The sequence below is a fragment of the Hyperolius riggenbachi genome, chromosome 4 (genome assembly GCF_040937935.1).
Source record: "Hyperolius riggenbachi isolate aHypRig1 chromosome 4, aHypRig1.pri, whole genome shotgun sequence".
Classification (NCBI taxonomy): Eukaryota; Metazoa; Chordata; class Amphibia; order Anura; family Hyperoliidae; genus Hyperolius; species Hyperolius riggenbachi.
This window is the reverse complement of record NC_090649.1, coordinates 269,880,574-269,893,484: the sequence shown is the minus strand read 5'-3', so window position 1 is coordinate 269,893,484 and position 12,911 is coordinate 269,880,574. Positions and strand designations below refer to the sequence as shown.

At 41.9% G+C, this 12,911-nt stretch overlaps 1 protein-coding gene across 1 annotated transcript in view; it reads left to right on the top strand.

Moving 5' to 3' along the window:
* Positions 1-12,911, top strand: part of RTN4IP1 (reticulon 4 interacting protein 1) — a 64,387-nt gene that overhangs the window by 14,964 nt on the left and 36,512 nt on the right. The window contains exons 2-4 of the mRNA XM_068279425.1: positions 677-828; positions 4,163-4,231; positions 9,464-9,588. Of these exons, the coding sequence (XP_068135526.1) occupies positions 677-828; positions 4,163-4,231; positions 9,464-9,588 (346 nt within the window). The remainder of the gene's footprint in view (positions 1-676; positions 829-4,162; positions 4,232-9,463; positions 9,589-12,911) is intronic.

Genomic DNA, 12,911 nt, shown 5'->3' with positions numbered 1-12,911 from the left:
TGGAGTTTATCACTGTAAATGGATTCTACTGTATCTTGTTTACTAGCATATACCTATTTAACAGGATTAACTTTTTTGTAATTATAAAAATTCAAATAATATGAGGGAAGGGAAATAACAAGTGAAGTAAATAAAAAAAAAAAGGCTTTAATAAAGTTAATAAATACCAAACAGGTGGTTTCAGGGCATCTGAAATAATGGTGCTTCAACACACAGGAATGCTTGCTATAGTTTTCCAGTGATGGTCTCTGCAGACATAAGATTGCTGCCTTATATGGTCATAATGATCTGACTGTGCAACTGCCATCTTGTATCTGTAGATTCCATGATCCCTGTATGGATGTATTGCTTGGCATGCTGAACAGCATGTTTAGGTATGTGGAGAAAGAGGAGGCAGACAATCATCCTACCACAGGTGTTATTGCCAGTCCATCAAGGATTTTCCATGCTAGATTACTAAAGAAGCTTATGGCCTAAAATAATAATCCATCATTGTTTCAAACAATGAAAGTCTACTGTGTACTTGCCTAATTGTGGAGAATGAAAGTGAGCATCTCTTGACTTGAAGAGTTACCGGTATGTGATATGTTTATTGTTTGCACAAAATAATGCATTGAGTTAATTCAGTAACATGTTTTGTAAGTTTTGACATCTGCTTGTTGTCATACATATGCAGATGGTTATGGAGCTAAAAGCCTAAACATGAGTCGTGATCCACTGAAAATGAAGATGTCTGGCAGTGAGTTCCCTTTGATCCTTGGTCGAGATGTTTCAGGAACTGTAATGGAATGTGGACTCAAAGTAAATTATTTTAAACCTGGAGATAAGGTAAGTATTTGGTTTTGCACATTGAAGATATTTTATTAAAGCAGACCTAAACTCAGAACTTCCTCTCTGCTCTAAAAGATAGGCAACAGTATAATAACCTTTAAAGTGGACCTGAACTCTTGCACAGGACAGGAGGAAAACCTAGAGAAATGCACCCTGTATGTATTTAGAGAGTTTAGCCTGTTTAATTCCCACTCATTTGTGTCTAATCAGAAGTTATTTGATCTCTCCTCTGTGTCACATGACTGCCATGGCAGAGATGGCAGATAAGCACATTTGAAAGCACAGGATGTTAACAATATGTCTGCCTCCATGAATCAGGAAGTAGAAACAGTGCAGATTTCTGTTAGGGTTTTTATCAGCTGTAACAAAGAAATATTTTTTTGTTTTAAAGATTTTTATGTTGTTGCATTTCTTTTAGAGCAGAGAGGATGTTCTGAGTTCTGGTTCGCTTTAAAGAGAGTCTGAAGCGAGAATAGATCTCACTTCAGACCTCATAGATAGCAGGGGCACATGTGCCCCTGCTAAAACGCCGCTATCCCGCGGCTTAACGGGGGTCCCTGTCCCCCCAAATCCCCTCCGTAATGCGGTGGAGCGCTTCCGCATTGGGGCAGGGCTAACCGCCGCAGCCCTGCCCCACGCGCGTCTGTCAGCGCGTATCTCCGCCTCTCCCCCGCCCCTCTCAGTCTTCCTTCACTGAGAGGGGCGGGGGAGAGGCGGCGATGCGCGTCTGATAGACGCGACTGGAGGCAGGGCTGCAGCAGTTAGCCCTGCCTCCAGGAAGACAAATCCTACGACCAACTTTCCGACCAACTTTTGCGGGGTGTGGGTTGGGGGTGAAGGGACCCTCGTGCAGCCGCGGGATAGCGGCGTTTTAGCAGGGGCACACGTGCCCCTGCTATATATGAAAGCTGAAGCGAGATTTAGTCTCGCTTCAGTGTCTCTTTAAAGAAAAAAAATTATTTGTTACAACTTATAGACCTTTTTAAAAAAAAAACCTGCAGTGTTTACTTCTGGTAATTCCTGGGAGCACAGAAAGGGTTAACAGCTCTCAGTTCTGATTCATACTTGCTGATATTACTGAATTAGACAGGCTGATCTCTTTAAACACACACAGAGTTCTGATGACAGAATGGCCATTCCTTGGCTTTAAATGGAGAAAAGGCAATACGCAGCAAATGGTAAGGCACCACCCAAGCGGTTCCAGCCTAGAGCACTTCACCCCACACGTACTACTAGCATAATCCTTAGGATGTACAACTCAGACACTGAGCACCCACAAAGAGCACTGAAATGTCACACCTTACACTCATCTTTCACACACTCCCAACAGAAGTTCTGCTCACTAAACAACCTGTTCACTAGAGGTAAGTGTAAGCAGGAGACAAGGGTGTAACTAATGGGGGACGTGGGGGTGGGGCAAACAGGGGCCTACTTTTAAGAGTATTAATGCTGCAAAAGACAGGACGCTGAACTCCCAAAAATGTAATTTTCAAATCTGGATGTGGCCAGGGGGCGGGCTACAGGGCGCACAAAGCCAGAGCAGATTGTTTGCTGCGGCAGTGATGCCAGAGTCATGTAGTCGTTGGCACTAATGAAGGACACTACTGGGGACAATGAAAGGTGTGGCAAATATCAGAAAGCACTTCACAATTGGAGACACCATCAAGGGAGCTTTTAAAGTGTACATGCTCTTTGGGGGGCACAGGGAAGCTGAGTACCCATGGGGAACAAGGAAAGCTAGGGCACACTTTATTGGGCACTGGGGAGTTGTAACATACAACATTGGCACTATAAAACAGCAATACACTATGGGACACAAGTTGAGGAGGACACAAAGGTTATTGTTGTATGGGACCCAGAAATGTGTAATCTCTGACCTTTTGTATGTTATAATGGGAAGGTATGGTATATATTAAGTGATGAACGGGTACTTTGCCGTAAATATGTAGCTTATTCTTCTAAATTGTAAGCATTTTTCTTGCTGACACGGTTTTAAAACTGACAGTAAAGTTTGTAATAATTGAGTCAAGTGTTAAAAACTTTTTAAAAATACTGATATTTATTGACATTTATAAAATGTTAAATATAGAATAAGAAGAAAAAAAAAGACTGGTCCATGGTGCTCTCCAGTTGCATAGTATGAAACCTTCATAAGAAACAGTGAAGAGCAATTGTTTGATTCAAATACCTTTTTCACAGCTTCTCTTGCTGTTTATTGCTACCGTACTTTTAAAAGGGTCTGAGAGAAAGAATTGGCAGGATATGGCTACAGTGCTGTTGGTGGGGCAGTTTTTGACACTTTTTTTTTTTAACAATAATCACAAGAATAACTGGCTATACTGAGACTGGACTTGCCACTTCTGATCCCAGCTTTAAGGGAAATATACAGGAAAATTAATACTTACCTATCAAAAATGTTCCTTTCCTGGTGCATTTCCATGGCAGCATACTATGGGTTGTGGCCCCGCCCCTGAATCCATAGTATGCTGCCATGGAAGCACCAGGGAAACAGGAAAATTAATACTTAACTATCGGAAATGTTCCTTTCCTGGTGCATTACCATGGCAGCATACTATGGGTTCAGGGGCGGGGCCACAACCCATAGTATGCTGCCATGGAAGCACCAGGGAAATACATTTTTCAGGTTAGCCAGGTCAAATATTTTTTATAAAGTGATGTTGTAAAAGTGGTCACTGCATTGAACAGTGGAGAGTACAAAAGTCTGGGTATAAGGTAGAGAAGTTAGCACTCTCAGACCGATGGAGTTGTTGGGGTAGTAGGATGACAGGAGCTTGGGCAGCCTCTCTCCCCTATATAGTTTTTCAGCATGCTCTAGGAACTGAAAGATCACGTGCAGTGTTGTATAAAAGATGCTGTATCCAGCACTGCTGAATGCTTGCTTTTTATTGTGGCAAGCAGTGAACATCGTCTGGCAGTGGTATACAATAATAAAGTCTTTGGTCCTACCGTACAGTAAGGTGGAGATGTGATATAGTGGGTGCTGGGCAGGAGCCTGATGGCTGTTTCACACTTCTGTGCTTACGAGGCTAATCCACCACACAAAAGTCTAAATGGCATTCTTAATAAATAGGCCCAAAAGATGCTCATTGACTTCTTTGAGCAACTACTCTATAGAGAGGGTCATTAAGATACTAATTCCAGCTTGCACCAAAATTGCCCCAGTTCCAAGCTGCATACAGTTTGCATGAAATTTGTGTTCAAGCTGGAATTATTAGCCACTTATTGACCATCTGTCTTGTACCACTTTAGCTGCATTCTTTCTTGCACATTCATAGATAATAGGACCATTTGTTTATCTTGTTTTTGACAGGTCTGGGCAGCTGTCTCTCCATGGAAGCAGGGTACATTTGCAGAGTTTGTGGTTGCAAGTGCAAATGAGGTAACTATGTTACACTAAATACACACACACACACACACACACACACACACACACACACACACACACACACACACACACACACACACACACACACACACACACACACACACACACACACACACACACACACACACACACACACACACACACACACACACACTGTGTACACTTGCAGAATTGCATAAACTTATCAGCAAGTTATATTCACTGTTAAAAAATATTTATGCTAGTGGATGTATGCCCCCTGAGTAAAGACCCATACACACTAGAAAAATTAAGTTAAGCAAAATGATTGTTTCTTGATGGTTTCAGGCATCTTTGTCATAGTGTGTATGGTTGTCTCCCAACGCCCATCCACAGCTTGATTGGTAATTGGACAGACTGGAGACCCATGCCAAATCTCTGTCACTACTTGCTGCTAGGGATGGTCAGTAGGATTCAAATGATTCCGAGTGGATGCAGAATTATTCAGTATTTTATACAAATTTATAAAGCTTGAAAATGGACTAATCAAATTCTTGGTTTTATTAGATTTGTCCATTTCCATGCTGTGGAAATTTGCGTAAATATTTGCTTAATTCTGCATCAGCTTGGAATTCTTTGCATCTCATTGATCATCCCTATATGCTACAAGCACTGCCAACTTGCCTCCCACCATATTTCCTTCTCCTCTCCATAGAGTATAATACGTTGCGGGCAGATAGGCAAATTATGGGCCGGTTCACACGGGCTTCTTCTCGACTTCCAGCAGCGTTCCTTTTGCTGGCGTCTTATTTGGGGGCTTGTGCGGGCTTTCGGCAGCTTGCTGTCGCCATCTGTGTTTTTCGTAGCCGCAGGGCGGTAATCAACCATGAAAATGGGAACGCTGCGTTCACGCAAACGATACACGTTGCCCGATATAAATGCTACCATTCACTTGAATCGGATCGTTTAATGATGAGTTCCGGACGATGGCAGTAAATGCCCACCAAGCGTCCGTGTGAACTGGCCCTATATGGCGAAAGGCTTCGCAAACCAGTTGGAAACAGTTACAGTATTTCAGGCAACCATTTTTGCCATTGTGTACAGGCCCTGAAGCATTTCGTAGAGGGGTGTCTGCAGAAGTCAAAGAACGAGTGCTAGGAACATCAGAGGTTGTTGAAGGCAATTACAGTAGGAACCCAGGTCTACAATGCTTCCTTACATTCTATACAGAATCCAAGCAGTATGTTTAGGTTGTTTTCAGTGTGCTTCAGAAAAGTTTGTCATAGGGAAATATGCATGCATAATGATTATTTCAAATGCCAGTGAGCGCTACCCCATCCAATGAGGAGGCCAACCTTCCAGCAACACCCAGCCATCAATTGCAGCCTTTTTTTTTCCAGTCAGAGGGTTGGAATATTCTCCTACAGTCACACTGGTCAATCAGATCATATGATCATGTAAGCCTCATGTGACCTATAGGCTGCCATATTTATTTCCTTTTAAACAGTACCAGTTACCTGGCTATCTGCTGATCCTCTTCCTCTAATAGTTTTAGCCATAGATCCTGAACACGCATGTAGCATATCAGGTGATTCTGACATTATTGTCAGATCTGACAAGATTAGCTGCATGCTTGTTTCTGGTGTTATTCAGACACTACTGCAGCCAAATAGACCAGCAGGGCTGCCAGGCAATGGGTATTGTTTGAAAGGAAATACATTTGGCAACCTTCATATCCCTCTCGTTACAATTCTATGAAGAGCAAACAGAGGTGCCAACAGGATAAAAACAAGCCGATAAAACGTTTAAAAGTGCTTTGGAGGCAGTGGTGGACTTGCCTCCTGTATGCAGACACTAGAAACCGTCTATTCAAATACAAATCGATTTTTATCGGTATGCTTCAAAAAGGGACTACAATGCGTTTCACAGGCGTAAACCCGCTTCCTCAGGCAATAAAATATAGGAGCACACAACAGTATTAGGTCCGGGTAACACCTGGCGCCTCTGCACAGAGGCACATTTTGTACTGCAGCCGCACCATAGTCTATGTGCTTCTTTCCCTCTGTCACCATGAAGACGCCGGAGTGTGTGTGTTTGCCGGTACCAGTGCAGGGTAACTGTGTGTGTCATACAGTAGCTGTGTGTTGCATGGAGTGTCTTTTAAATGGTTTTAATTTTTTGATGTACTTTTCTGCAAGATTCCCAATAAAGATTGCTTACTATTTTTGCATACCCTCTGAGTGATGACACATTTATTTGCCCTAAAGCCCACCACTGCCTCCAAAGCCCTTTTAAACGTTTTATTGGCTTGTTTTTATCCTTTTGGCGCCTCTGTTTACTCTTCATAGCATTTACTGTCCATTCTTGGTGGAGGGGGATACCCCCTTTTTTTTTTCTATCTACAGAGAGCGACTTCTTAATCCTGAGTGAGGACAGGACAATCTCCTCACCTGCCTAAACCGTCGTTGCCTGGAGGTAACCCTGTGTCAGGCTTGGTGGTGTATTCTCCACAGTCAGCATGCAACACATAAGCTGACGTGAAGGAGGTACACACACCAGCACAAGGAATCAGGATATCCCCAGTGTAGTGGAGGAGAGGACTGACTCCAATAGGAGATTGTGGCGCACAGAGCCGGTGCAGATCCGAACAGCCACAAACAATGCTTTCGTGATAACGTCTCAGCGCAAAGTAGCGCTGAGCGCATAAACCAGAACTGAGGAGATCAGAACAGGTAGACAGAATGAACGCTTGCTTAACTAGCCTCTACTTAGTGACAGCAAACGTCCACAACAAGACAGACTGGAATGAGGCAGCCAATGCGTTTGCAGCAATGGCGTGCCTCACAAAGACAGGACAGGATAGTCAGGAAATAGCAGGATCAAGATAGATGAACGTAACACAGACAAAAATACAATAAGTATGATTTCCTAGCGTATTACAATTACAGCTATCAATGAAACTATTTGTAACGTCTGACTAACATATGTATATATCGGCAATGAACCGATATATGACATAAGCAGGAACACTGACTAGGACTGGAGCAATACAGGGAACAGGACTCAGAAGGATTCGCTATCTCTTCGCAGAGATGAACTCAATCCACAAACGGTAACAGAACAGGATTCAGAAGGATTCGTTATCTCTTCGCAGAGATGAACGCAATCCACAAACAGAACCAGGAGCAGGATAACTAACTCAGCATGGGTGATCACGATACGCGCAAACTACCAAAACGTGCTGGAAAGCTGACTAACTGAACACAGGATATAAACAGTTCGTGTACGTATACATCAGCGACACTGATGTATCAACGTAACACGAATACAAGGAAAATAATAAACGTGCTGGTATGCATATATATTGGCAATGAACCAATATATGATGCAAAGACCAGCAAAGTATCTTTAGAACAAGAAACACGATCTGGGGCTGAAGCAACAGCAAGACAGGCTTAAACTGAATGATAGCCCAAGGAGCCCTGCAGGAAGCAGATCTTTATACTGAGGTCATCCAATGGGAGCAGACATGCAGATTCCCACACAGGTGAATGATAATCAGTCACAAGCTGACAGCAGGAAAAGGCAGACAAAGCTATGCAGCTTGCATGGAAAGAGATCAGAACTGCCTGAGCTGCAGCACTACTACTGCCAGCAGTACCTGCTGCAGAAGCGATCATAACACCCTGGTTTGTCTGTATATATATTGTACTCTTTTCATTAATCCACAAAGTGTACTACATTATATTGGGCTCTTGGTTTCCTTTCTTTATATAACTCTCGTTACAATTGTCCTTTTAAGGGCGACGAAGAAGCGTGAGATCACTGCTGCACTTGGCCTTTTATAAACCATTCATGTTGCACAGAAGTGGTTATTAGAGTGGCAGTTTACTGTTATTTAAATGGGTTTCTTTGTGCTATGGAGCATTTCTAATGAATCTGGTGATTTGTGGTAGCAGCAATGTTCTCTTATATGCTGTGCATAAACGTATATACTTATATAATTACATATAATTACATTTAAAAATTAGGCTTTGCTGTCAAACTGCACATACAGTATAACATCTGGATATGCAATAGTGGCCACATCTGAGCAGTGTTACTGTTTCTCCCTTCTGTCTCTTCCCACTCACATATCTCTAGGGGCACCCACAGACCTCTCCTCTGTCCCCATGTCCTGAGTCACCCGGGAAATGTGCCTGCATGATAATGCATGCTTTGAGTCTGCCTGACTGTGGGCACCTCCATATGCAGCCTGAACGCCAATGAGAGGAGTAGGTAAAGCCAGTTCAGTTAGTCTTGGCAGCAGGTGCTGATAGGGAGCTGGATGTATGAAGCCTGGAAGAAAATTAGGTTTATTTGCCTATAAACATCCTGGTTGCTTACAAACAAGGTCAAGTCAGCAGGATAAGTATAGGTACACTTTTCGGAAAATGTTAACCGTTCCTATACAATTCAATATTTGTATTTTCCGGCATCTAAGACCCCCCTCCCCCCAAACTTTTCCAGGTAAAATATAGAGTTTGGCATATACTCACCGTATAAGACTACCCCTCTTCGAACACACACTTAATAAAAATGTAAAAGAATCATATACTGGTGCTATGTATAAACAGATACTGGTGCTGTACTGTATGTGGTACCCAGTATATAACCATATATGGGCGATTGGTTGGAATGGTCAACTCTTCCTCTTCCTAAGCGGATTGGTCAGCTCTCCCTGTTTCCCTGTTTATCAGAGCGGTATGGAGGAATAGATTGCGCTGTGCCCATAAAAACCGCCTCTTTTACCCTGGTATCCTATTTACCTCCTTCTCTACATCTTAAATCTCGCATATGCAGTAACAGGATAGGGCGGGCCAGACAGGTGGAAGAGGTATGTTTTATAGGCACAGTGCATCTCTTTCTTCCATACCCTGGGCATCCCAAACCTTGCAGCCTAAGTGATGAGCTCCCCCCAGCATATGTGGCGTCTGCCGAATCTCCAGCACCTGGTAATTAAACATCAGCATGTATCACCTGGCATCAATGACACCTGGCGTATAAGACGACCCCTGACTTTTCAGAAGATTTTCAAGGGTTAAAAAGTACTCTTATATGCCAGAAAATACAGTACTCGCATCTTTTTAATTCATGCCTTGTACCTTAATATTAATATTAAACAATGATTGAAGTCTGCCATTTCACCAGTTTAATGCTCTAGTTTCATAACCTTTTATGCATTTGTAGGGCAAACGCATAACTTTGTGATGTATGATTTATGTTTAGATATCCTTGAAGCCAAAATCGCTTAGTCATACAGAAGCTGCTTCCTTGCCTTATGTTGCCCTTACAGCATGGGCCGCCCTGGTTAACAGCTGTGGTTTAAAAAAGGAAACCTGTCCAGGAAAACGGTGAGTGTCTGTCAAGCTTTACAGACATAAAACCCAGTAATGCATTTATATCTTACTTAATTTTTTGTTTATTTTCTCTTTACAAAATTCCACGTGGTGAATACAAGACATGAAACCCAGTAGTACATTTATATTTTACATCTCTTAATCTTTTCAGTTTTAATCAAATTTTGATTCAGAACAATTTCACAACATGAGAGAAAAACTATCTGTGAACTATAAATTCACTATAGAAGAAGAGAGTGTAGGCAGCGCTTCCAAATACAGAAGGCTGCACCTGAGTTGATTTAGCTGCAAAGAAGTGCAGAGCTCCAATGGACTATATTACACAACATGCATTCAAACAGGTACAGCAATGGAGGGCGTTAACTTCAGCAATAATGTGTGCACAAATCATTCCTACTAGACTTCCCCACGGCGGTGACGTGCCCCCTCGGGGAAGACCTACCACTAACCTGACATTAAAAGCATAACTTACCTGGTGCGGCTTATCATACAATGGTATACACATTTCTTCAAGACAGACAAACAAAAATGACAGCGCTCACAGGCTGCAACTAGCTTATAAACCATCAAGGGGCGTGTACAGACCCCCAGGGGCTAAATACATGCCTTGAATCCAAATCAGATGCAAAATTACACTTAATTTGCATAATTTTGCATCTGATTTGGATTCAAGGCGTGTGTTTAGCCCCTGGGGGTCTGTACACGCCCCTGATGGTTTATAAGCCAGTTGCAGCCTGTGAGCGCTGTCATTTTTGTTTGTCCATAAATTCACTATATGGTAGCAGCTGGTAAAAATTTAAACGCAACACGTTGGGTCTGATTTTACAGAGTTCTCCCGTGTAGAAAATGGTATTGCCGTAGTTGGGGTGGGGTACATTTTTCCGGCGGATTGCTCACATGTTGGGGGTTGTCAAGTGCTGTACACATGCCTGATTTTCAGCCGAGGTGGTTGTTATCGGCTGTATGTATGAGGCGATAGTAGGTACTTTAAGTACCCATGTTAATCTCATCATGTCAATTGAGGTACACTTTATCCCTTTAACAGCCAATTTATTTAGAGGCTTCCAAGTGCTCCAGGTCAATTTATTTTAGCACATTTTTTTATTTCTTTATTTGTTATATTTCCTTGCTAGTAATTAGTACTACTGTAATGTGTATTTATGGGTGCTTGTCACTAGGGGGCAGTGTGAGACAATAATAGAGGACTTCTGTTTTGAGTTTCTATAGTTTCTGCTAGCAGAGAGACATCAAAGCTTTCAAAGAATTTACAACACCGGTTCTGCCGGCTGAGGTCAAAAGCAGTGCACTTATCTCAAACAAGATAATTCCTTTGAAGCTGCTAATGGGTTAAAAGTAGACACCTGGGTGGTTACTATGACAAATTGCTCCTTTACTCTTTCCCTCTGGGCCTTTCCACATTAAAGTCAAAATTTTGGAAAGAAATGCATACAAAAACTCATATGTTTTTGTATGCAACTTGGATGTGTTTTTTAAAGTGCTTTTAGATTCATTTTCTAATCACAATACCTGGGAGAAAAGAGTGAGGTGCATTGTGGGAGAAAGAACGCACCAAACTGCGTTTTGATGTGTTGCTTGCTTGATCATTACATGCGTTGGCACTAAAAATGCATATTTCCATGTGTTATTTAAATGCACCACAATGCATCGCCTGTATAGACTAGTGATATTCATTACAAGTAGCTACATCCTCTACGTCCTCGTAGCACTGGTATGCACTTTTTGATGTCCTTGCAGATCGCAGTATGCGTTGCTGAAATTTGTAACACAACGCACGAGTGTGGGCAAGCCTTTTGAGTCTCTGGCATAAAATAGGTATGGAGATTAGGTTCTCTGACTTCACTGTTCACTGATTACATGCTTGTCCCAGGTGTGGGACTCAGAAAGCACAGAAGCCAAGAGATCACCATGAGAACCAGGCAGCTTACATTTTTTCTTTTAGAAGATCACCAGTGGTAGTCTGCATAATTCTGTCATTACGGCAGGGACATCAGCCAAAGGTTTAGGCCTCATGCTCTGTTGTCAGCAAGTACCTTTCATCCCTCATTCCAATTCATACAAAACACAGAAGTCCTAACCCCTCCTCTGATTGATTCATTGGCAAGAACAGGGCTCGGCCCTTTGCAGTAGGTCAGTTTTGGATGTAAGGACATTCCGTACTTGGATACTTTCAATGGATAATTTCCTACAAAACCTGTAAAGGGAATAATCCATTTAGCAGTCAATGCAGTGTATTCAGATAACACTTCTTTGCTGGGACACATCAGAAAATTAGAGGAACAGATTTTCCATAACTATTCATTTAAAATGCTGTGTTTTATGCAGTGGGTGCTTAGTTTTTAGCCTGTGTAGCAGTACAAAATCTATATGGACAATGGCCCATATGCAATTCTCACAGGTGATATCTTCACACCTTGTAAATAAAATGCTTTTTAAACCACCAGCAAAAGAGAAAATATTTTAAACATTTTTTATAGTACTTTGTCATCTACTTTTTGGTACTTTTTCAATTGCAAAGTGCTAAAAAGTTATTTTAAAAATAATTTGAAAAATGATCTCCTAGGAGAAACACAGGAGAAAAAGTTAATTGTATATGGGCCAATGTCTCAACCAACCAGTACAATTGCCGGCGGTACTCAGTGGTGAAGGACAACTTCTTAGACTGTCTGTGGGCCCTGCTGTGCTGGGTTCTATGGCTTTCCCAAGGCTAATATACTTTCAATAACTGTATTTTAACATTTAATACAGAGTTCATGGGATGTTTATAGAGTGGGTAACTGTATTAGCTAGGCTTACAAGTGACCTTACACCAGTTCTAACTAGGATTGGTACTATATGTACCCATGTTTATCTCCTCATATACAATAAAGCAAGAAAATAGACTGCACTGCCTTGTATGTCAAATGAGGCGACAAAGTGGTACTTCACAATATTACTCAAAGAAATTGCAAAAATTATAAAACATTTTCTCACAAAGTTTATTGTACCACTTGCCAATGTCTAAGAATAATGGGAATAGTTAATTGCTGTTTATTGAAGGAAATTATTCAATATGGGGAAAAAATATACACCCTTCAAAATCCTGTGGAAGCCACACTAGCACATTCAACTGTGACAATACACAGGGCCTCCTTCGTGAGACAGAAGGAGTAAGTCACCACTCACCAGATAGGATGGTCCCTAATGCACGTAAGGGTCAAACAACACTTTTGTGGTACTTATTGCCCCTCCCCCTTCCTCCTCCATCCCCTTCCCCCTCCATCCCCTTCCCAATATTCTAATATTAATTAATTCTAACA